Source organism: Astyanax mexicanus, chromosome 22 (genome assembly GCF_023375975.1).
Source record: "Astyanax mexicanus isolate ESR-SI-001 chromosome 22, AstMex3_surface, whole genome shotgun sequence".
NCBI lineage: Eukaryota > Metazoa > Chordata > Actinopteri > Characiformes > Acestrorhamphidae > Astyanax > Astyanax mexicanus.
The window spans coordinates 9988629-10013659 of NC_064429.1; the positions used below are offsets into that span (position 1 = coordinate 9988629).

General features: G+C 36.1%; 1 protein-coding gene across 1 annotated transcript; it reads right to left on the reverse strand.

Annotated features, from left to right (window-relative positions):
• Positions 1-8127: 8127 nt before the first annotated feature.
• LOC111190556 (H-2 class I histocompatibility antigen, Q9 alpha chain-like) lies at positions 8128-23830 on the reverse strand. The gene is made up of 8 exons (XM_049470266.1): positions 23681-23830; positions 22655-22921; positions 16352-16627; positions 15677-15970; positions 14908-15003; positions 11212-11235; positions 10790-10857; positions 8128-10305 (listed from the first exon to the last, which is right to left on the reverse strand). The coding sequence occupies exons 1-7, from the start codon at positions 23739-23741 to the stop codon at positions 10817-10819; spliced, it is 1059 nt and encodes a 352-aa protein (XP_049326223.1). The 5' UTR covers positions 23742-23830; the 3' UTR covers positions 8128-10305; positions 10790-10816.
• Between the last annotated feature and the right edge of the window lie 1201 nt (positions 23831-25031).

Here is a 25031-nt window from a genome sequence, read left to right on the forward strand (position 1 = left end):
TATAAGATAAGATAAGATAAGATAATCCTTTATTAATTTACAATGTTACAGCAGTACAGAGGAAAGGACAGAGAAACAGGTCAGGTTTATAAAAATATAAGGTTTCAGTATAAAAATACTTAATATAAACTTTGGATTTACTGAATCCATTCATTTTGAACTCCCTCGAAATCGCCCTCTAGTGGTCCAGCAAACCCGAAATCTATTCTGAAGTGGATATTCTCCTCCTTACAGACTCTTTGTTTTCATCAGAAAATTACTGCACACCACTAGAGGGAGGTCAATGAGTCCTCAATAAATGGGGGTAAACGGCTAATAACTTCTTTGATAATTAATTAAAAAAATAATAATTTCAGAAATAAATATTAAAGTATTTCCCTATAAAAGCAAAGTAAAATTTACTTGCTTATTTATGTTTTTCTACAGTAAGTGTTTTTTAGGCAGTAAAGAGGCTAGCATTACTGCTACTGTGAGCTGATTGGTTGGTGAGTTGATGATGATAAAAATTCAGTACTGAAATAAGAAATATTGTTCTGTGTTTAGGAAATTATCAAAAATGTGGAATTGTAAAATTATGAAACATTAATGAAATTATGACTTTAATAGAATGATTCTACTGATTTTTTATTATGGAAAGTAGAAGATGCAAAAATAAAATTAACTTAATTTTTCCATTTTCTAGTGTAGACAGGGTTTAGGCAATAGATGTGTTCCACTGCTTAAACAACATTGAAGGTTAATAAATGGAGTTTTAAAGCTTTAAAGGTAATTTGTGCTGTACTGAAATATTTAATAATGTTCTATGTTGAGGAAATTAGAAAATATTTCAGTATAAAAAATATCAGACATTAATAAACTATCATTTTTCTCAAGTGCTCCAAATAAATCCATTCCCCAAAACACATTGTTAAGTTGGTATTCTCCTCTCTATTAGAGATAGAGATCACCCCAAATCACCTTGATGTTCCAAAATGCTAATAGGAAAAAGCTGACAAAAGACTGACAAGTGAAAGTTTACATATTAGACACTGTGAAGCATGGTGCAGGGAGCATCATGATTTCCAATAAAGAACAAAGTTCTGTCAGATTAGGACACTCCTGCAAAAGAGAAGACTGTATATAAAACACTCATCTTCTGTTCAACTCTCTTAAACTCTATAGAGTTAAAATCTTGTTGTTGAAATAAGACATTTATAGAACAATAAATTAATTTTGGACATCTGGCATAGAGCTGAATATAGTTCTAACTGAAACGAGGGGTCATGTTATTTCTTTTCTATTCTTTTGTTTATTTATTACTGCACTGTAGATATAGCCTGTCAGTGTTCTGGTGTATTATCTAATCCTTTTTTCTATAATAACAATATTTAATTGATTTAAATTAACTTATAAGAACTTAAGTGGCATCTAATGCTATAAATGAACTATTTAGAACATCAACCACCAGAGTGCAGCAAAGGCCAGAGATGAGAAAACAGCCGAGCAAAGAAAGAGAAACTGCAATAAAAACACTAAAATCCAAAATATTTTGAGAATGTGATTAAACATGTGTTCAATTTTTTTTATTCAGTAGAGATTTCACCACTGTTTTCTAATAAAGCTGAAGGGGTAATTAGTGGATGGTTATGGTATGAAGTGATCTGATTGGTTCAGAGCATGTTTTAGCCTCAAAACACCAGCAAAACAAACAGGAACCCAGTATTTACCAGTAAAAACTCAAATTACATCTCTGTAATTCAGTTTATACTAGTTTACAGTAGCTATTAAATATTTATTAGTAATTATATCAGATGTACATATTTATAAATAAATCCATTTTTACTATTTATATTACCAGGAGCACTTATGCTTAATGTAATTCTGAGTATTCACATATTACCATTGTTTTACAAGGTATTCTACTTTCTCTTATCTGTATTTATTTTGTATGAATAAGACTTCATTACTTATTAGGTAATAATTACTTTATTACTAGTAAAACTAGTTATTATAGAGATCTGTTATTAAAGTGGGATTTGAGAGTTTGTGAACCCTTTAGAATTTTTTATATTTCTTCATAAATATGAGCTCAAACATCAGTCTTAAAAATATATTGTGTATATATTGTGATGATTGACTTGAGGTACGCTTACTTTTTAACTTACAAATATGTAATATTGGATAATTTTCCACAATAAATAAAAGAGCATTTATACTATTTTTGTCTTATATTTGTGTCTTTATCAATTTTTAAGACGTGTTTGAAAATCTGATTATATTTTTGCTCATATTTATGCAAAAATATAGAAATTTCAAAAAAAGTGTTCACAAACGTTTAAGCACCACTGTATTTTATATTTAACTAGTAGTAATAGTGATATTATCTATTATCTATTATTTCTATAGTGTGAGATTATCACTATTAGTGCTGCTGCTGGATTTCCTGTAAATCATGTGACTGTGAATCATGTGTAAGTGAGCAGGTCTGAGATCAGCAGACTGTAAAGCAGAACTATGTAGGAGTAAACAGATTAAACCCAGCGCAGATAAAGCGACAGTACAGCAGATCTCACACACAACACTGTAATATTATCATAAGAAAAGGTGGGCAGTGCTCTCTGAACTTCAGCCCCCTCTTCACCTCTCCTGTTCATTAATAGCTGAAATGTTTTCTTCTGAAGTAATAAAATATACCAGTCCTGCTTTTTAAAAAATAAAACATTTTTGTTTTTTAAAAAACACTTTTATTTTGGACATTTCTGCCTCTGCATCACGTTCCATGTAGTTTGGTACGCTGACACTCACAATCAGCTCTAAACCCATACATCACCCAGTGCCCCTCCCAAACTGCTCCACCCATTTTTAGCCTTTTTCAAATTTGAGCTGAGGGTGGAGGCAGCTACAATTAATGTTTAGTGTTTAGGAGTTTAGTTACACTTTAATATAACTCACCACATTACTGGCAAAGGGACCGGGTTGGATATATAGGACATGTCCCACTGAATATTGGAAAAATGTTTTTCTTTATTTATTTATTTAATTTATTTTCTACACTGCAGATTAAACTTAAACACAAAAATAAAGTAACAGACTTGCATTAATTCCAGCATTTTCAGACGAACCAAACATATATTTACACTGTTGTATACAGAAACCTGGAACATTTCGTAGACTGAAAATATGGTCCAGTGTAAAACTGTTTTTTTTTAACAGTTTTTGTTAATTTTAATCTTAATTTATGGTATTGTTTAACTCAGTAAATCAGTAAACTAGCTAATTTAAAATCTTTAAAAGCATGTACAATCTGGGAAATAAAAACATTAAGGAGATTTAAGAGGATTTAAGGCACTTTAAGACAATTAAGTATCCATACTATAGTCATAGTAGGTCCTCACTGTCAGAAAATCAGAAAACAGGCCTGGATATTTTATGGTCCAGGGGTCATATCTGGACCTTTACCTTTCTATAACCAGCCCTTAGCATAGAAAATCTGAACCAGGCTTTTCTGCACTTGTTCAAACCCAAAAAAGACTAGATTTCTCTCATTAAACATGAAAAAAAAATGTACAAACAGCAAATAAGGTAATTAGACTATAAACCAAATAGCTATAGTGCTTTTATTTTTGAATTTAGAAATGCTTATGCTGGTCTTTACTGTTTGTGTGAATATTGATTAATATACCTGCTTCACATTTTTATTAATGTCTAATCTCACCAGAAATAGCTTATCAAAACCAGATAATTACTGTGTTTTTAACGATATCAAATTAACATTGAGCCAAATTAAGGTGAATCTGTTGGCCTGGCCCTCCAAAATAGTCCCAATGTATTATGTGGCAGCTTGGGGAAATGAATTGCCCTACTCTGGTCTAAACAGCATTTATAATACGGGTTAAAAAATGTAAATCTGGCAACCCTGTAAGACTCCCGCCCACACCCATATAAACACCAGCCTCCAGCCAATCACAGTTCAGAACACTGCAGCGTCACGCGTTACTCGGAGAAAATGACCTCATTTCAAAACCGAAAGTATTTTCTGCACTTGTTTATCATTATTATAATTATAATACTAAAATAAAGCACGAGATCAGCTGGAAGATCAATACTGAAACAGAACTTCACCAATAACCCTATCAAATTATTATAAAGGAAATATATAAATATAAAAATATTTTTTATATTAAATAATTTTAAATTCGACCTCGTAGATTATGGCATTCAGTGTCTATTGGATAAATTCTAACTAATCAAACTTATATTCGTATATCCAGCACAATAATATTATTACACTTTCTACAGGGATTATATAGTATAAATAAAGCATTATTATTCTGACTGACCCACACAGACCACAAGGCCTACAGCACTACCTGCTGGTTAAATACTGCTTAAACATAAAATAATCTTTTGTTGTCTCCAGATAAAAAAGTCACTTATATATATATATATATATATATATATATATATATATATATATATATTGTAAAAAAATAACTTTTTCTAATTCAGCAGCAAATTAAAGAAAAATTAAGCATGAATGAACACAGCTGATGGCTCAATAGGTAGCTTCCTAGATTAGCCTCTGTCTTATGTCTCATTTTTGTCTAATGCTATTTCTCCTCAGCAATTTGAGGAGAAACATCTGTAAGAAGTTTGTAAAAGTGAAACCTAAGTAAGAATCATAAATTAATCTCCTGAGACATCAAAGATCAACATTTGGGCAATAAAATTTCCTCTGGGTAGACGACTGTATCATAATCAACGGTGTGAAAAGTTTTTCCATTTATTACTCTGTAGGTAAAAGTGCAGTTACTAGAGTTTAAAATACTTCTTACTTTAAAAAAGCTTTTTGCTCTTTAAGTAAAAGTGTTTAAAAAGTAATGATTTCCTATAGTGCACTACTTTCTTATAGTGCACTACCCCCCTCTCCAAAACACATTTTTCTAAAAGCCAAAATGACTATAATGTTAAAATATTCAAATGTTAATGTTGATAATATAGTTTGGGATTTTGCACTAGGCTGTGCAGGTGTGATGGATCACATTATGAACCAATAGGGAGTGGGAATGGTATATGTTTATACTTCTCTACATCCAATCACAATCAGATTCACTCTATCTGGATGGAGAGATTTATCTGGATGGGGGTTTTATTGAACGATGAGAAGCCGAAATGAAAAGGAGCTGAAATGAAATAGGAGTAACGAAGCTGTTTTTTTATGTAAGGAGTAGAAAAGCAGGAGCGTGTCTCCCAGAGAATTAGAATATCTTGTTTTGACTTTGAGTGTGAAGATGTTCACTGATCTTTATCACTGATATTTGCAGTGATGTCACAGTGGATCATGGTCCTTTACAATACCATACTATAGCAAAGATCACATCATCTCAATCTTGTGGTCTGTTTCAGTAACTACATTACTTTATTTTACACCCACATCACCTCTTTCTCTCTGTATGTGAGTGAATTACAGGAAATACACCCCGCCCTTCTGCGCTCTAGGCTTCAATAGGATCTGAAAGTCCCGGATATTTTTACATGGCAGGGGAATTCCAGAATTCATAAATCTATTAATTACGGGAAATTTACAAACAAATACTTTCATTTACACTTATTTAATGATATCATTATGACTGTACAAATAGTAAACACAGAATCAAGAAATTAAGCATTATAAGCATTTTATTTTTTAACATAATGTCTATTTGCACTAATAGCCTGGCTATTGCACTAACTCCAAGAAATTATGTGGATATAGCACACCAATGGAACTTCATATTGATCATTTGGGACCAGAATTTTCCATATAAGACCACTGTAACTAGTGTATTCCACTTAGCTAGCTAGCTGGGCAGGTCAAATCATATAAACCTGCAAATATTTTAGTTTATTTATCTAAGGGTTTGAGGGCTTTAGCTTCCTTTATAAAAGGTTTTTGGTTATTTTATCAGTCTGCTATTACTAGCTATAAGTTATTACAAGGAAAAGCTTGCAACAACAGTTACCCCAAAATGATAAAAGGGATTGCGTGTTTAATTAGCTTGCTATATTTAATTACATTTAATATTCAGTTTGTTAAACACCTTCTGTAACATTAGCTCTGTTTCTGTTTGATTATCTGATACAACTAAAGAAAAAGGGTCATTACTGTGAGTTAACTATGATTAGAGTTATCTGTTTTATGTGGTTAATTAGCTAACTGAGCAGATAGTACACTTGCAGAAACTATTAACCCTTAGTGTCACTGGTAACATTTTGATATTTAAAATTACACTCTCATAAAGCTCTCTCCCGCCAAACTACACTATTATATTTTGTCTCCTTCCAAAAAAAAAAAGCATAGAAATACAAGCCTCTTATCTTTAATTTGTAATTATATAATGTTTAATAGTATATAATATATTGTCTGTATTATAATTTATCATTTTATTTAATAATCGTGAATAAAACTGTTGGGATTAATACAGTTATTTTTAAATATAATGTATTTGCAGTCTTACTTAAATTATTCAATTTACATTTAAATATCCATTATTAAACAATTAATTTTTAAGAAGAACAAGTGCGACTGATCACAGAATATGATATTAATCTTTACCAAATTGTCCAAAATGATCAGTGGAGCTTAAAAATAGAAAATAGATAATCGGTGTAGAAACAAAAAAAGATGATCATAATGTTGTGCTTTATTGATGTATATTGATATGGAATAATAGACAAGCCCTATATGATGTTTTGATTTTTTACGTTGATTTTTTATATATATTATTATTTATTGTATTTTTTAATTGATTAACACCACTAATATATTGTATATTTTACATTCTCTTAGGGGTGTTTAAACATTTCTTTTTTGTTTGCCTTTTATAATATAAATACCTGCTTATGCTTTAGACTTTTTTTTTATTTAAAAACATGATATACATCAAATGTTTGTGGACACTCCTTACAATTGAAATTAGTTTTACCCATTGCTGACACAGATGTGCAAACACACACAGAAACACACATTGCCTAGTCTAGCACTCCAAGGATTAGTCAAAATAATCAATTATAATGACTATAACAAATAGCTGTCTTAAATTTACATTGTTGATGAATTGCTTTCTTTATTTAAAAGACTAATTGCAATATGGTTTGTGTTATTATGTGTAATTAATTCATTACATTTACAGTTGGATCATACAGTTGATTAAGCCATCAAGCTAAAATGATCAAGGTTTTATGTACAGATGGAAAGATCGATCGGCTATGTACCGGTATCGATTTTCTACATTAAAAGCTCCACAGTCTCTTCCGCTGTGTTATAATATCACTGACAGTTGGCTGTGGAATATTTAGTAGTGAGTAGTGAAATTTCACGACTGGACTTGTTGTTGCACGGGTGCTACATCCTATCACTGTACCACAGTGCTGGAGTTCACTGAGCTCCTGAGAGCCTGAGACCCATTCTTTCACTAATGTTTGTAGAAGCAGTCCCAGCATGCCGAGCTGCTTGATTGGAACCTGAGTTCAAAGATTTGGATGGGTGAGTGAATACGTCTGGAAATATACTGTTTATATATTCTCAAATACATGAACTAAATACACATTTATATATTAAAAACAAATGTTAACTTTATTGCCAGAGGCAAAATATGAGTAGATTTTGTAGAAATGTTGTACAATATATTATTAACTTATTTCTGATTTTCAATTTACTTTCTAATCTGGATATCTTAATGGTTTGCACCCTAGTGCCCATTATAGACCAGCCGACACTGGACTTAAGTACTTAATTATTGTATGTGCAACCAAATTAATTGTTCTAATGGTTATTTAGAATCAGTCATTTGTTAACATTGGGAACATTTCTTGGGATAGCTTTTCATCCAACTGGTAGCATTGCATAATAATAAGTTCTAGATCATGGGTGGGCAATTCATTTTCTCAAGGGGCCAACACCTTAATTTGGTCCAATGTTAATTTTATCTTGTTAAAAATGCATAAATTATGTGGTTTTGATAAGCTATTTCTGGTAAGAGTAGATATATTAAAATAAAATAGGAATCAGACATAATTATACAAAGACATATTGCTATTTAGTGTAATTATACATAAATAAATTATTATGCTACACAGGACACATTAATAAATAATCACTACAGTAAACATGTTTTTTTTGTACTTTATTTAGATTTTATTCTGACAGAACAGAAAACTTCAGTAACATCAGGAGAATGATTCATATTTGATTACTTAACAGATTACTTTTTAGTTTCCCACAAATTGAACATGGAAACAATCAGTGCCAGATAGTTAAGTTATCTTTCTGTACAGTTAAATTTAATTTACAGTGCTACTTGAGGATCACTCAGCTTCAGTTGTGGTGTACTTTTAATTGTCACTCATAATTTTCTTGTCAAATCTCTTAAAAATAACCTGTTGAATCAAATATGAATCTGTATGAATCTGTTACTTCCAAATGCTTAAAACATGTCATTCATGATTGTACGAAGTGCAAAAATATTAAAGAAAGAAAACTGCTGTCCATTTGTGATTACATGTACAGTTATCTGTAAATCCAGCTTTAAATAAAACAAAACATTGAGTTTGATACAGTCATCCTGAAATCTGGAAGCTTTATTTTATATAATATAGCCCTGGTTCTGAATCTCCCTCATACTGAGTATTTCTCTGCAGTGTCTGAACTGTTAGATTATTAGTAATCCAATCAGAAACTGGTGTTGTTCTGGACTCTGAGATAAATAACAAGATACTCAGTAATCAAGAAAATCAGAAATGCTCAGTTCTTTAAACCCCAAACAGCCTAAACTAAAACCAAATAACTTAAAAAGAGTTTCAGACATTCAGGATGGTTGTATGAAACTCATGTGATCTTAAAACACACTAAGGCTAAGTTCACACAACAGGATAAAGTGGCCCAAATCCGATTTCTCACCAAATCGTGTCCTTTTACTGTGATCTATATCTAACATCTGAACAGTTCACTTTCCTAAACTAATGCTCAGGCACTAAAGAGCAGCGCTTCACCTGAAGTTTTGGTTTCATCTTCTCCAGCATCACTGGATCTATCTAATAGTTCCATTGTCTGTAGCTGAACTCACACTGAGAACGGGTTCCAGCTCACTGTGGAAAGGGCATGTTATTTGGCCGTGTTCACGTCTTTAGTTTGTGTCCTTCATTTGTATGAACTTTATTTTTTACCTTTTTTAAGATTTCCGTTTATTCCTGCAGCAGTATATTCCTGTGCTGGTGTTCGGCCAGTTCTTTAGAAACACAGAGTGGTTAAGAGACAAGCCTTCTATATTTTGAGACACAAGACCAATTACTATAAGGACTGTTCCCTCATTATCTCAACACTGAAACCCTTCCTCACTGCTATTGATCATTTTCCTTTCTTCTCGTGGCCTTTCTTCCTTCGTTGTCATGCAAAAAAGCTTCATGACCTCCAATCTGGCTGTTAAGATGTATGCATCGCCACAGATCGAAGTAGTTTTTTTATTCTAACTAATTTTGTAAATTTTCCTTTATATATATATATATAAATAAACTTGCCTTGCATCAGATTTCACCACATACCACATATTTAAGGGTTCAGATAACACATCTGTGTCACATATTACCAAAAGCATCCTGCACTGAGCTAATCTGAAAGCCATTTCTCGATTGGACTTGTTGCACAGGTGCTGCATCCTATGTCACGGTACCACAGTGCTGGAGTTCACTGAGCTCCTGAGAACCTGAGACCCATTCTTTCACTAATGTTTGTAGAAGCTGTCCCAGCATGCCGAGCTGCTGCTTTTATTATTATACACCTGTGGACACGAACGTGATTCAGGAACACTTGAGTTCAGTGATGTTGATGGGTGGGTGTATACTTTTGGGATTGGATTTGGTCCACTTTAATCCTACAATAATCTTGCAGTCACCACTCAAGAAAAAATATGTACATCTTATCATGGTTATTATTTCTTTGAAAGTTTAGAATAAAAATTAAAAGTATGACATCATGACTCAAAGTTGCAAAATCAATAGAATAGATTTAAGCAAGTGCAGCTCAACAGAACGTCAAAAAAGAGACATAAAATCAAAATAAAACTCACTCAAATATAAAAATAATAAAACCTCTTAACCCAGTTTTACTCAATTACCTATCGAGTACAGCACAATTACCTCTGAAATTCCCACAATATGACAGATTTGATGAAGATTGTAATAATATTGATCAGACTGAAGTGTTTACTGAGAAACAGAAATATCTGTAGGTGTTTATGTAAATTAAGTGATGTTTAACTCATGTTTTCATATCCATCTTCTCTCCACCACCTGAAATGACAGGTATAAAGATATAATGAGCATTTCTGTCTGAACAAATGTTTATTGTTATGGTGTTATGAATGTGCAGTAATGGTAACCACTTAAAAAAGCATATCTAGTTTGTAAGCAAATTAAATTGTTGATATTCTGAAGAGTAAATTATATACAATTATATTTTCTCAAATCAGATCTAAACCATTCAGAAGTGTTTTCAAATGTGATTACAATTAGATTTGTACAGATGCGTTTCGAAGTGTCTTGCGTCACCTGCATGCAATAATGATGACACCAAATTTAGAGTGATGGAAGTGCAATCATATAACAGCATATCTATGTGGTTACTGATGTCTACATCATTACCACAGGAACTGTGACGTCCAGACCAGACCTGATTCCTAGCAAATAGTGTGGACACTCATCTCAACAGATCTGATTTAAAAAATACTTCTGACCTGCCTGCAGTCTGAACACACTGTGTAAACAAAACATTTACCATTTCAGATCAGCATGAAGATGTGGCTTATTTTGATGAGTTGTTGGAGGAGGAGTCTGCCTCAGAGGCTGTAAACAATAAAAAATATATTTATGTTAAACACTTAAAATATCCTTATTAACGTGTAGATAAAATTTTGAATGCATCATTTATGAGGTGCAGTGCTACTACACATGGAGGGATAGGCAGGTGTTTAGATCTATAGTACATGTGGGTGTAACTCTCCATATAAGACCAGGAGAGAATGTTGTTGCATCTTTGCTGGTTAAGTTTGGATTTAGAGGTCATGTGCTGAGGGAAAAAGGTCTTGTCAGTTGATTTGGATAACAGGGTTGGGTGGAGAAGGGCAGAGTGTAAAATGTGCAGGTGTAGCATGGTGGAAAATGTAGGATTAGTGGAAATGGCCATACAAGCTCACTTACGGTTCTGGGAAACAGGTTTGAAGCCTGAAAAACAGAAAATGAAGATGGAATTACTATGAGAGCATACCTGCTGTACACATATATTAAAAATCTAATACTAGACTAGACTAATATCTAATTTTGTTTTCAAAATTCTTATTTAGATGTCCATAAGAATTACAGTTTTCCTCAATTTTTTACACACTACTGGGACTTGAGACACAGTTACCACAATATATAACTTAGGCACTGTAAAGATGTTTGCCCACTTAAAAGAGTTTCTTTGGGTTTTATGTGTACCAAACGACCAGGACCTCGAGTGTGGTGTGGAACAGGAGAGAGCACCCCAGCCGGCATTTACACATTAAGCCCCGCCCCGATCATACCAACAAAGCCCTTAAGGGGAGGCTACCCATTAAACACAAGACATAAAACAAACAAAAACAATGACACAAACAGCGCTATTTAACATTCACAGATAATGACAGAACAGGTAAGAGATCACTATTTTTTTTACACAAATATTAATTAATTATTTTCTTTTTACAGGCAAACAAAAACCTCATGACCCTCTCCCTCCCTGCAGGTGCATCCGTCCTACCAGAAGAAGAATCCCCGGTCCCCTTTTGCCTCCCTTTTGCCCCTCAGACCCTCTACACAGCAGGACTGAGAGGTAAGTACATTTAATAAATGGTGATGGGCTACCTTGCCACATCACAGGCACCAAACCCCTAAACCAGTTCTGCTAAACTACAAGCACAATTCCTGCTTTACACTCAAACTGCAGTTCTAAAACACACGGTTTCAAAACACTGCATACAATTTGGGGTCTTCTGACCATAACACAGTATATCTTCTCCCTAAGTACAAATCTGTGCTGAGGAGGGAGAAGATGCAAAAAAGGTGTGTTCAGGTCTGGACTGAGGACAGTATTTTAACCTTGCAAGGATGTTTCGATTGTACAGATTGGACTGCCTTTCAGGAGTCTACGGACTGCATTAATGAACTCACTGATGTGGTTTGTGATTATGTTACCTTCTGTACGAACTGTATAATCCCTACTAAGGAAGTAAGGGTATTCCCTAATAATAAGCCATGGATTTCTCGTGACTCAAAGGTTCTTTTAAATAGGAAGAAAGAGGCATTCAGAGAAGGAAGGATAGATGAAGTAAGGGAATTAAAAAATGCAGTAAGATCACAAATGAAGAAAGATAAGTTGAGATATAAGAGTAAGATTGAGGGGGAGCTCTCTGGTAACAATTTGAAGACAGCCTGGCAGGGGATGAAAAAAATCATTGGACAAAATGAGACAAAAGTGAGGGCAGTGACACTGGAAGGTTTTAATTCTGATATTGGTCTAGCAGATGCACTGAATGATTTTTATACACGATTTGACACCAATGATTTTATTTCTGAGATAAGTACTGCAATGGAAAGGACAAGGTCCAGCAAGGCAGTGGGCCTCAATGTGGCACATGTCAGAAAAGTTTTCCAGCAAGTAAATGTTAGGAAAAGCCCTGGCCCAGACAAGGTGTGTGGAAGGTTGCTAAAAACATGTGCAGACCAATTGTGTGGTATATTTCATTACATTTTTTCGCAGTCTTTGCGCTTGCAAAAGGTCCCAGATACCTGGAAACACTCTATAATCGTCCCATTAGCAAAAATTAACAATCCAAAAGTACTTAATGATTTTAGACCAATTGCATTGACCTCTTTAATCATGAAATGTTTTGAAAAGCTGGTTAAGAATGAAATTTTGGCACAGGTCGAGGATAAGTTAGATCCCCTACAGTTTGCATACAGGGCTGGTAGAGGTGTAGAAGATGCCTCCTTAACACTACTTAACCTTCTGTATAAACACCTTGAGGTACCTGGATCTCATGCAAGACTTTTATTTATTGACTTCTCTTCAGCTTTTAATACAATTCAGCCTCATATCTTAGCACGGAAATTAACGTCCTTTTTTAATTTGGATCAAAATATTGTTGGCTGGATATTAGATTTCTTAACCTGTAGGTCACAATGTGTAAAGGTCAATGATGTTTTTTCAAAACGGCTGCGTTCTTCAACAGGTTCTCCTCAAGGATGTTGTCTGTCTCCTCTCCTCTATATTATGTACACCAATGAGTGTCAGAGTAAATATGAGAACAGACACATTTTAAAGTTTGCGGATGACACAGTAATCGTAAGTCTTCTAGGGAGCCAGGAGAATGATCATGGGGCTATTGTTCAGGACTTTGTGACATGGTGTGAACAGTCTAACTTACACCTGAATGTAAAGAAAACAAAGGACATGGCTATTGATTTTAGAAAAGCCCAACATAGCCCCAAGAAAACCTTAATTAAAGGCTGCGAAATTGAATTGGTAGGAAGCTATAAATATCTTGGTATGTTTATAGATGACAAATTGTGTTTTGATAGAAATGCAGATTTTATTGTTAAGAAGGTTCAACAGCGTTTGTTTTTCCTAAGGAAAATGAATTCTTTTAATGTATGTACTTATATGATGACACTTTTTTACCGGAGTTTTATTGAATCTATCTTAACCTTCTGTATTGTGGCCTGGTATGGCAATCTGAGCATGATGAATAGAAATAGACTAAATAGCTTGGTTAAGATAGCCGGTAAAATTACTGGAGCACAACAGATTCAGCTCTGTGAGCTCTATCAAAAGCAGACTCTGAGGAAAGCTGAAGCTATATTGTCCTGTCCAGACCATCCCCTGCTAGTGGAGTTTGAAATGCTTCCGTCTGGCAGGAGGTTTAGAGCACAGGCTGGTAGGACTAAACGAAGTAGGGTCTTCTTTACTTCCACAGCCATTAGCCTGTTGAACTCAAAAAACTACTTTTCTGTACAATGACATGTTTGATTTGACTTGATTCTATTTTATTCATTAATCCTGGGGGTTGGGGTATAGTAGTTTTATGTGGGATTGTGCAATTATTTTGTGTTCGTGTTGTATGTGTAAATGTTGTGTGTATTGCTCAGTTGTTTATGCTGCAAACCAAATTTCCCCTGTGAGGGACAATAAACCGAAACTAAACAATTTTCATGAAGAAAATGTGTGGTTTTCACGTGGAATACACTGTTATTTAAAACTATAACGTTAATTACCCTACTATACACACTGACTCATCACATGGGCAAACACCAGTCACACAGGCCAACAGGTGAGCTCAGCCAAATTTGAGCAGGTACATTGTAGCATTCATCATCCAGACTTTCCAAAATGAGAATAGGTAAGACATCTATCTACTCTCACTAGAAAACTGCAGTACTGCATATCAATACAGTATCAATGTGTACAGTTCTGTAGTACTGTAAGACAAAGTATGTTTTAGTTGTTTTGGAAATGTATTCATACTTTGTGTTCCTACAGAGTATTTTACTATTTTATTTATTATTTTCATGGCTGGATTTGCTATGCTAAAGGATTTTTCTCTGCTGCTTAGTCAGGGGAAACAGTGCTTGTGATGTGGATGAGGTGCTGTGGCCAGATCGAAACTGATGCAGCATAGCTTTATATTTTGCAGGAGAATTGAGAGGTTTTGCCCATTGTGTGTGTATTTGTTTGATTTGTGTGTAGAGTTCTAAGATTATGCTTTCAGAAAATGTGTGTAAACAGTCCATAAAATCTGTAATACATATTGATCCTACTATCAGAAATAATCAGTGTGTTTGTTTGCAAACCTGATGTTTGTCCATTTCCTCCCTTACCAGTCTTCTTCTTCCAGATGAAAACTCCAGCACAGCCGATCACGACGAGCAGGAGAACAGCCACCACTGCACCGATGATGACACCAACAGGCACTCCTGAAACACCAGTCACATCAGTGCAGATCTTCACTAGCGACAGTGATACATCTAATGTCATAGCAAAAGTAGCTTCACAGATGTGATTTTTACATTTCCCACACCTGTTACCTGCCATAGGTAAGTTTAAATGACCATCACATGCTTAAACAGTAAATTACTGACAATTTTAAAAAGGTGCCAATAACTTTGTCCAGACAATTTGTTTATGTTTTTGTGTTGTTTCAATACACACAAAGGGAATAAATATGTTTATAAAAAAGTGTAATTTTGTTTTTTGTATTTTCTTTTTGTGTTACTGCATATGTAGCAAGTGTGTTGCATTATTCATGCCCCCCAAAAAACATTACCCTCATAATTGTGTTTTACCTTATACTGGTTATGTACTGAACTCTCAAAAAGTACAAGCTAGTAGCATTTTCAGTTTGTTTCATTAGTGTGTAGTTATGTTCATCGGACTGGTGTCCAGAGTTTGGATTTAAAAATACCATTCTAGCATGAATTTACAGAGCTTTGGTGAAAGTGTTTGTCCAGAAGTTTAATACATTAGCATGTTGTTTATGTGGTTTGAACAGATGTGTGTGAAGTTTGGACTAAAGATGAGATGGTTCCAGAAACTGGGCCTTAACAAATAAAAAAAACTATAATAGCTTTTGAATAAGATCTCTCCTACCTGACAGGACTCTGCGGTCGGACACTTTGAGTACCATCTCCTTCTCCAGGCTGCTGTGCTGAATGACGCAGGTGTACTCATCACTGTCCAGTTCTTTTGGTGGAATAGTCAGAATGCTTCTCTTCTGGAAGGTTCCATCTTCATTGGGTGTTGTCTCCCTCAGGTCCTGATCTCCATGCAGTTCCTCTCCGTTCTTCTGCCAGGAGATCATCACTGCTTTGGGGAAGAATCCTGTAGCGTGACACACCACTGGAGAAGAAGAGTCCTTCTGGAACACAGACACCTCAGGACGAACTGAAGAGAGAGATATGTATTCTGTCAGTGTGGAATTTGACATATTTCATTTTTGAAGGCTCAAATTCTGAAATAAATAGTTTCTCATTTTTAACATCAACGGTTCCAAAAGTAAACTACAGTGATTACAGTCAAATTAAACAGCAACAGCTGCAATAAAACTAATTATTTAATAATTGTTTTAATGTCCATAATATCAAAAATTTTGGTTCATGTCATGAAAAATACAGTGTACTAAGTACAGTCACATTAAATATGTAAATGAGTTCATAACAACTAAGAATATCTCCAGAGTAAACAATGGATTAACCTGGTGATGAACAAGAATGCAGCATGTGTATTTGAGAAAAACAGAACAGCAGCTACACTAACAGACTGTACCTTTCCTCTCCAGAGTGTCTCTCCCGTAACCCACATACTTATTTAACCAGTCAATGCAGGTATTCAGCAGGTAGTTCTTCCGGCCTTTAGTAAAAACAACATCAGCATCCCACTTGTGTTTGGTGATAACAGCCTGAGGGGTCGGTGCAGTCCAGGTTTCAGTGTCCAGATCCAGACTGACAAAATCTTCTCCATCATAACCGTCCTGCCTGTATCCTCTCTTAGTTCCATCATCATCCAGCTCACAACCGTACATTATCTGAACAGTATGAACACCTGAACACACACACACACACATAATACAACATTTTTGCTTATACGATTGTATGCATGGTTTACATCACCACTGAACCGCTGATTCTCTACAAACACTGAAATGACCAGAGATTGCACTAAATCCTGTTTACCAGATCAGTGCTGAATGAATTTACTGTTTAACCTTAATCTGAATAAACACAACTACAATTTCACATTTCAGATCAGTAGCATCTAATAATACTTATAATACTAATACTAATATTAATAATCTTTTAATATTTCATTGCTTGTATTTTTTGTCATCTTTTTTATTATTCTAACATTCCTTCTTTAATTTATTTTAGTTAGTATCACACAGAAACACAAATACTGAATTATTTTACTGTCTAAACTGTAAAACCCCTGATATTTTAATTAATCTCTGAATCTTTTTTTATCTGATCTAATTATCCACCAATCAGGAGACAGCTCTCTCTCTGATTAGTCTAATTTATTCAGATCTGTAATTAGAGGGTAAATCCAGGTCCAGACAGTAAAAATCTGCTCCAGGATTTTGTTCCAGCTGTGTGAGCGTCTCTCTGTGTAGCTCTGCACCCGGCTGATCTTTACATCTGAGCTTTTATATGGTCAGAGAAACTCAGAAAACTAGAGAAATCTAAATAAACACTATAAATATGTTAATTAAATATCATAAATTACATATCATATTTGATATGTAATAATTATAATCATATTTATTATATGTATATGATATAAATCTCTTCTCAGCTTTTCTTTCTGAATGTCTGAGTGTGTGTTTTCTGTTATGGCTGTGTGTGTGTGTGTGTGTGTGTGTGTGTGTGTGTGTGTTTGGGGTGTGTGTGTGTGTGTGTGTGTGTTGGATGCTGTAGAAACACTGTTGTGTATCCAGGTCTCTACCAGCTGCAGCTTCTCTTCTATATCTGGATTCATGATTTTACACATCATGACATCACTCTCTGTGTTTTTTAGCTTCTCTGCTGCTATTGGCTGAAGCTCGTCCAATCACGGCTTGTGTCTCAGATCATCACAGATCAGACTGGAGGAGTCGCTCATGTTTTTTTTATTTAGTCGTAATAATCTAAACCCGTCTGATAAAATCATAGAGACACTGATCAGCTCAGGATCTGGATCTGAAGCTTCAGGATCAGCTGCTTTCTGCTGCTCTCACAACCTGCTCTCACAAACTGCTCTCACACACTGCTCTCACACACTGCTCTCAGCTGCTTTCTGCTGCTCTCACAACCTGCTCTCACAAACTGCTCTCACACACTGCTCTCACAAACTGCTCTCACAAACTGCTCTCACATACTGCTCTCACAAACTGCTCTCACAAACTACTCTCACAAACTGCTCTCACAACCTGCTCTCACAAACTGTTCTCACATACTGCTCTCACAAACTGCTCTCACAAACTACTCTCACAAACTGCTCTCACACACTGCTCTCACAAACTGCTCTCACAAACTGCTCTCACATACTGCTCTCACAAACTGCTCTTACAAACTGCTCTGACATACTGCTCTCACAAACTGCTCTCACAAACTGATCTCACATACTGCTCTCACACACTACTCTCACAAACTGCTCTCACATACTTATCTCACACAGTGCTCTCACTCACTGCTCTCACAAGCTGCTCTCACAAACTGCTCTCACAAACTGCTCTCACACACTGCTCTCACATACTGCTTTTACAAACTGCTCTCACAAACTGATCTCACACACTGCTCTCACACACTGCTCTCACAAACTGTTCTCACACACTGCTCTCACAAACTGCTCTCACACACTCCTCTCACAAACTGCTCTAACACACTGCTCTCACAAACTGCTCTCACAAACTGCTCTCACAAACTACTCTCACAAACTGCTCTCACACACTGCTCTCACAAACTGCTCTCACATACTGCTCTCACAAACTGCTCTTACAAACTGCTCTGACATACTGCTCTCACAAACTGCTCTCACAAACTGATCTCACATACTGCTCTCACACACTGCTCTCACAAACTGCTCTCACAAACTTATCTCACACACTGCTCTCACTCACTGCTCTCACAAGCTGCTCTCACAAACTGCTCTCACAAACTGCTCTCACACACTGCTCTCACATACTGCTCTCACAAACTGCTCTCACAAACTGATCTCACACACTGCTCTCACACACTGCTCTCACAAACTGTTCTCACACACTGCTCTCACAAACTGATCTCACACACTCCTCTCACAAACTGCTCTAACACTGCTCTCACAAACTGCTCTCACTAACTGCTCTCACAAACTGCTCTCACACACTGCTCTCACACACTGCTCTCACACACTGCTCTCACTAACTGCTCTCACAAACTGCTCTCACAAACTGCTCTCACACACTGCTCTCACTAACTGCTCTCACATACTGCTCTCACAAACTGCTCTCACAAGCTGCTCTCACACACTGCTCTCACAAACTGCTCTCACACACTGCTCTCACAAACTGTTCTCACTAACTGCTCTCACTAACTGCTCTCACAAACTGCTCTCACATACTGCTCTCACTAACTGTGCTCACAAACTGCTCTCACAAACTGCTCTCACATACTGCTCTCACAAACTGCTCTCACAAACTACTCTCACAAACTGCTCTCACATACTGCTCTCACAAACTGCTCTCACAAACTACTCTCACAAACTGCTCTCACATACTGCTCTCACAAACTGCTCTCACACACTGCTCTCACAAACTGCTCTCACAAACTGCTCTCACAAACTGCTCTTAAAAACTGCTCTGACATACTGCTCTCACAAACTGCTCTCACAAACTGATCTCACATACTGCTCTCACACACTGCTCTCACAAACTGCTCTCACAAACTGCTCTCACATACTTATCTCACACACTGCTCTCACTCACTGCTCTCACAAGCTGCTCTCACAAACTGCTCTCACAAACTGCTCTCACACACTGCTCTCACATACTGCTTTTACAAACTGCTCTCACAAACTGATCTCACACACTGCTCTCACACACTGCTCTCACAAACTGTTCTCACACACTGCTCTCACAAACTGCTCTCACACACTGCTCTCACAAACTGCTCTAACACACTGCTCTCACAAACTGCTCTCACATACTGCTCTCACAAACTGCTCTCACAAGCTGCTCTCACACACTGCTCTCACAAACTGCTCTCACAAACTGCTCTCACACACTGCTCTCACAAACTGTTCTCACTAACTGCTCTCACAAACTGCTCTCACATACTGCTCTCACTAACTGTGCTCACAAACTGCTCTCACAAACTGCTCTCACATACTGCTCTCACAAACTGCTCTCACAAACTACTCTCACAAACTGCTCTCACATACTGCTCTCACAAACTGCTCTCACAAACTACTCTCACAAACTGCTCTCACATACTGCTCTCACAAACTGCTCTCACAAACTGCTCTCACACACTGCTCTCACACACTGCTCTCACAAACTGCTCTCACAAACTGCTCTCACATACTGCTCTCACAAACTGCTCTTAAAAACTGCTCTGACATACTGCTCTCACAAACTGCTCTCACAAACTGATCTCACATACTGCTCTCACACACTGCTCTCACAAACTGCTCTCACAAACTGCTCTCACATACTTATCTCACACACTGCTCTCACTCACTGCTCTCACAAGCTGCTCTCACAAACTGCTCTCACAAACTGCTCTCACACACTGCTCTCACATACTGCTTTTACAAACTGCTCTCACAAACTGATCTCACACACTGCTCTCACACACTGCTCTCACAAACTGTTCTCACACACTGCTCTCACAAACTGCTCTCACACACTGCTCTCACAAACTGCTCTCACACACTGCTCTCACATACTGCTCTCACAAACTGCTCTCACACACTTCTCTCACACACTGCTCTCACATACTGCTCTCACATACTGCTCTCACAAACTGCTCTTAAACACTGCTCTCACAAACTGCTCTCACACACTGCTCTCACAAACTGCTCTCACAAACTGCTCTCACAAACTGCCCTCACATACTGCTCTCACAAACTGCTCTCACAAACTGTTCTCACAAACTGCTCTCACACACTGCTCTCACAAACTGCTCTCACAAACTGCTCTCACACACTGCTCTTATAAACTGCTCTCACAAACTGCTCTCACACACTGCTCTCACACACTGCTCTCACACACTGCTCTCACGCTTATGATGAGAACATTTATAAATAAGGGGAGTAAATCAGGGTTAAAATCAGGCTAATAAAATCATTAGTAGTGTGAGCACCAGGCTTTAGTTCAGGTTTAGGTTTAGGCTTATGTTTAGTTAAACTGGAGGAGAGAAATCTATCCCATAATAATCAGAGCTGGTGTGAGCGAGTGGTTCGATACCACGAGTCCACTGACACTTTTCTGTTTTTTTTTAGCGTATTTTAATTTCTCCAAATTTCTGGATCTCTCGGCTTGATAAAAAAATGGGCGTGTCTGCGATAAATTTTTTTTAATATATATAAATGCTAATGAAGCAGCAAAATAAATAAATAAATAAATCAGTATGGAGGAAATAGTCAAAATCGTATTGTTGAGATTTGTCTTTTTAATAAATAAGATTTTATTCTAATCCTTTTCTAATCTAATTCTATAAATCCAGACTCTGCTGTATGTATATATATAGATATAGATATATATGTAGATATATAGATATATCAGCTTTTCCTCCATATGTGAAAGACACATGATTGTTCTGTGTATGTGTGTGTGTGTGTGTTTGTGTTTGTGATGCTCGTATGATGTATCAGCCTCCTCTATTCTGATTGGCCAGAGATACTTGGCTAGAGTGTCTGTATTCATTAGCATTAAGTTTTCTAAACTCTCTAAATTTTATATATTTTTATTCATTTCGATGGAGAGATCAGCCGCGGGCGGCGGTGCACGATGGGCGGCATCACGTCGAGGGCAGCGGCGCTGCCCTCGACGTGATGCCGCCCATCGTGCACCGCCGCCCGCGGCAGATCTCTCCATTGAAATGATTAAAAATTAATATCACAATATATAATAACTCAGCATTTCATAATCATACTCCTATTTTATCTAACTAACACAAACAAAAGCACAATTCTACATAAACCAATTTTATTATTATTAATCATCTCTAATCATCAGAATTCTCCTCCTCTCGTCTCACAGACGCTCAGAAACTCTCGCTCTTCATGAGATCCACCTGAAACTGAAGATCTCAGAACTACAACTAAAATCTGATCAAACAGGAGGAACATGAAGAACCTTCTGGAATATTACAGTTCCAGTAACCTAAAGCACTGATTAGACCCCGCCCCTGATCTCCTCTGATTGGACAGATAGTTCAGACAGCCAGAACCTGATTGGACGAGTAGAATGAATTTAAAGTGTCAGTTCTTACACAAAAGAGACACAAGAGGGCGCTACTGAGACACAACAGTCCTCACTAAATAAACCCACAGTACACAAGAACTGATCCCTAGAACATAAAATAAGTTAAAATTAATCTCAGCTCTGCTGTCGGGATTAGAGTTAGAGTTAAAGTTCAGGACTAGAGTTAGAGTTAAAGTTCAGGACTAGAGTTAGAGTTAAAGTTCAGGACTAGAGTTAGGGTTAAAGTTCAGGACTAGAGTTAGGGTTAAAGTCCAGGACTAGAGTTAGGGTTAAAGTTCAAGACTAGAGTTAGAGTTAAAGTTCAGGACTAGAGTTAGGGTTAAAGTTCAAGACTAGAGTTAGAGTTAAAGTTCTGGACTAGAGTTAGAGTTAAAGTTCAGGACTAGAGTTAGGGTTAAAGTTCAGGACTAGAGTTAGAGTTAAAGTTCTGGACTAGAGTTAGAGTTAAAGTTCAGGACTAGAGTTAGAGATAAAGTTCAGGACTAGAGTTAGAGTTAAAGATCAGGACTAGAGTTAGAGTTAAAGTTCTGGACTAGAGTTAGAGTTAAAGTTCAGGACTATAGTTAGAGTTAAAGTTCAGGAATAGATTTGGTGTGTGTGGTAGGGTGTGTGTGTGTGTGTGTGTTTACCTTTACTCTGGTTGAAGCGCTGCATTAGAGTCTGCACACCGACTTTGAAGCTCTCCTGAGTACCCTGTGCAAGCTGTGTATTTCTGTTCCAGAAGTCTGGATCAACAGCTCCATCCTTTTTTACCCAATCACTCCCGGGGATCATTCTCTTGATGTTACTGTCATAGTAATTTATTTGTTGTCCATCTACCATTCCCACTATAGTGAACTCTGGGAAGTTTATTCCTGGAGTTACAGCAGTGTAAACATACTGATGTGAGTGAGTCACTGAAAAACAAAAAAAAAACAATAAAATAAATCAAAGCCTTTTAGTTTTTTGAGTACATCTGTTAAAAACATAAGAACATGAAAACTGTCTCTTCAGGTGTAAATGCTGGAGGTGCTCATCTCATTAGCTTCACAGCTAGAAGAGTATATATATATATATATCTGTTTACACTTTAAACAAAGAAAAAATGACCAGCTGATATGAAATTAAATTCTAATTGTTCGTTTTGTTATAAATAATAATAATAAAAGCAACTAAATGAGCACAGAAGCCACACCCCTAAAGAATTTGATCATCAGTTGTTGGGCAGAGTTCATTTCTGGATGTTAAAACCGAAACAGATCTGACTCTTCTCCTTTATTCTAAACTGAATAAAGACTTTTTACAGTATTAAACTAAATTGTTATATAAATGATTTTTTTTATACAATAATAATGACATCGATACATTCTCCACACACTCCTCTGCAGCCAGGTATGTTTACTCTTAACCTTTTAGTCAGCTTCTATACCCTGACTTTAAGAATAACTATCTATTCTCTACAGATTTACAGAAAAATGAAGCTGGGATACAGTCAGTGTAGATCATTTACAGCTAAAAGAAGGATTTTAATCATTTATTTCAATGAATTCATACAGTTTTAACCAACTACATCACTATTTTTTTCCCACTGATTTAGGCTTCAGCATTATATATGTTAACAAAACTCTTTCAATGGTTAATATTTAAACACATTTATATAAGAGAAGTGAACTGACCTGCTGAGCTGAGCTGGAGACTGAAGGCCAGGAAAACCAGAGATTTCATAATCTGCTCCATCTCTCCCTGTATCTCCACCTGTATAATCCGAAGAAACTCTTAAAAACTCAGCTTCTGTGATCCACAGTCAAGGGTCTGATCTCCTCCGAGTTCTGCTGAACACTGATCCTCCCTGCAGCTCTGAGAGTTTATATAGGAGAGAATTTCTGACCAATCAGAATCGAGGATGAAAGTGAGGTTGGGTGGAGAGTCATCAGTTTCTAGGCAGAGAGGAGAAGAGGAGGTTAATACTGAAACTGAAACAGACTGCAGTAAGAAAAGCAATGTATGTGTTTTATATTTTTATATATTATATTTAAAAAATGTACTGCTTAAACAAACTTAATGTGATACAAGTTTTATATATTATGGATTTAAAGATTTAAACATTAAACAGCCAAAATAACATTTTGTCTATTTTATAAACAGTGATTTACCAAAGCTCTAATTGTGCATAAAATAATGATAGTGTAACTCAAACAATGATGAAATGTAACAAGTAAATTTACCACGAAACTAAAATGCAGAATATTTAGTGCCTTAATTTAAACCGGAAATATAAACAATTATCCAAAAATTACCCTTAAAGCTGCACAGTAAATAGCAAAAACTAAAACCAACTACATGGCTTTTAATACAGAATACGGCTATTATCATTATATAGAGTTTTATATTGCATAAAAAGTTACAATGGTATTATTGCAAACAATATGATACACCCAACCCTAATCTATCAGTCATGGTCACAGTGGTAAGTGACGCTAATAATAATAAAACATTGATAGTAAGTCGTAACACTGAGATAACATAAGGTTTTGTTATAACACTGACAATACGGAACAATGTATGATGTATTAATGCACTCTATGGACAAAAGTATTGGGACACCAGCTAATTTACTGTTTTGCGAGTTAGAACTACATAACATGGTCTCCAGATTCCAATCCACCATTTATGGATCAGCTGGGGACCTACGAGTGTAGAGCTACAGGATCTACAGGCCTCTGTGGGTAAATGTGCTGCAGGATCCATACAGAACCTGTAGAACCTCCAAACCCAACCCTCTCAATCTCATCTAATATCCAACATAGAGGAACCAAGAGGGAAGTAGATATTATTTTACAGTACAGTTTCCCCCAATTAATTAATCCTTTCCCTCTAATACTGTAATTACATTCATTACATTCATTACATTCACACACATACAGGTTCTTTACATTACATTTTTTCATAATGTTCCTGTTTATAAGATTTTCCATAGCAACAAAAAATAACATTTACTTTCGAGACTTAACCACAGTGAGAGCATAG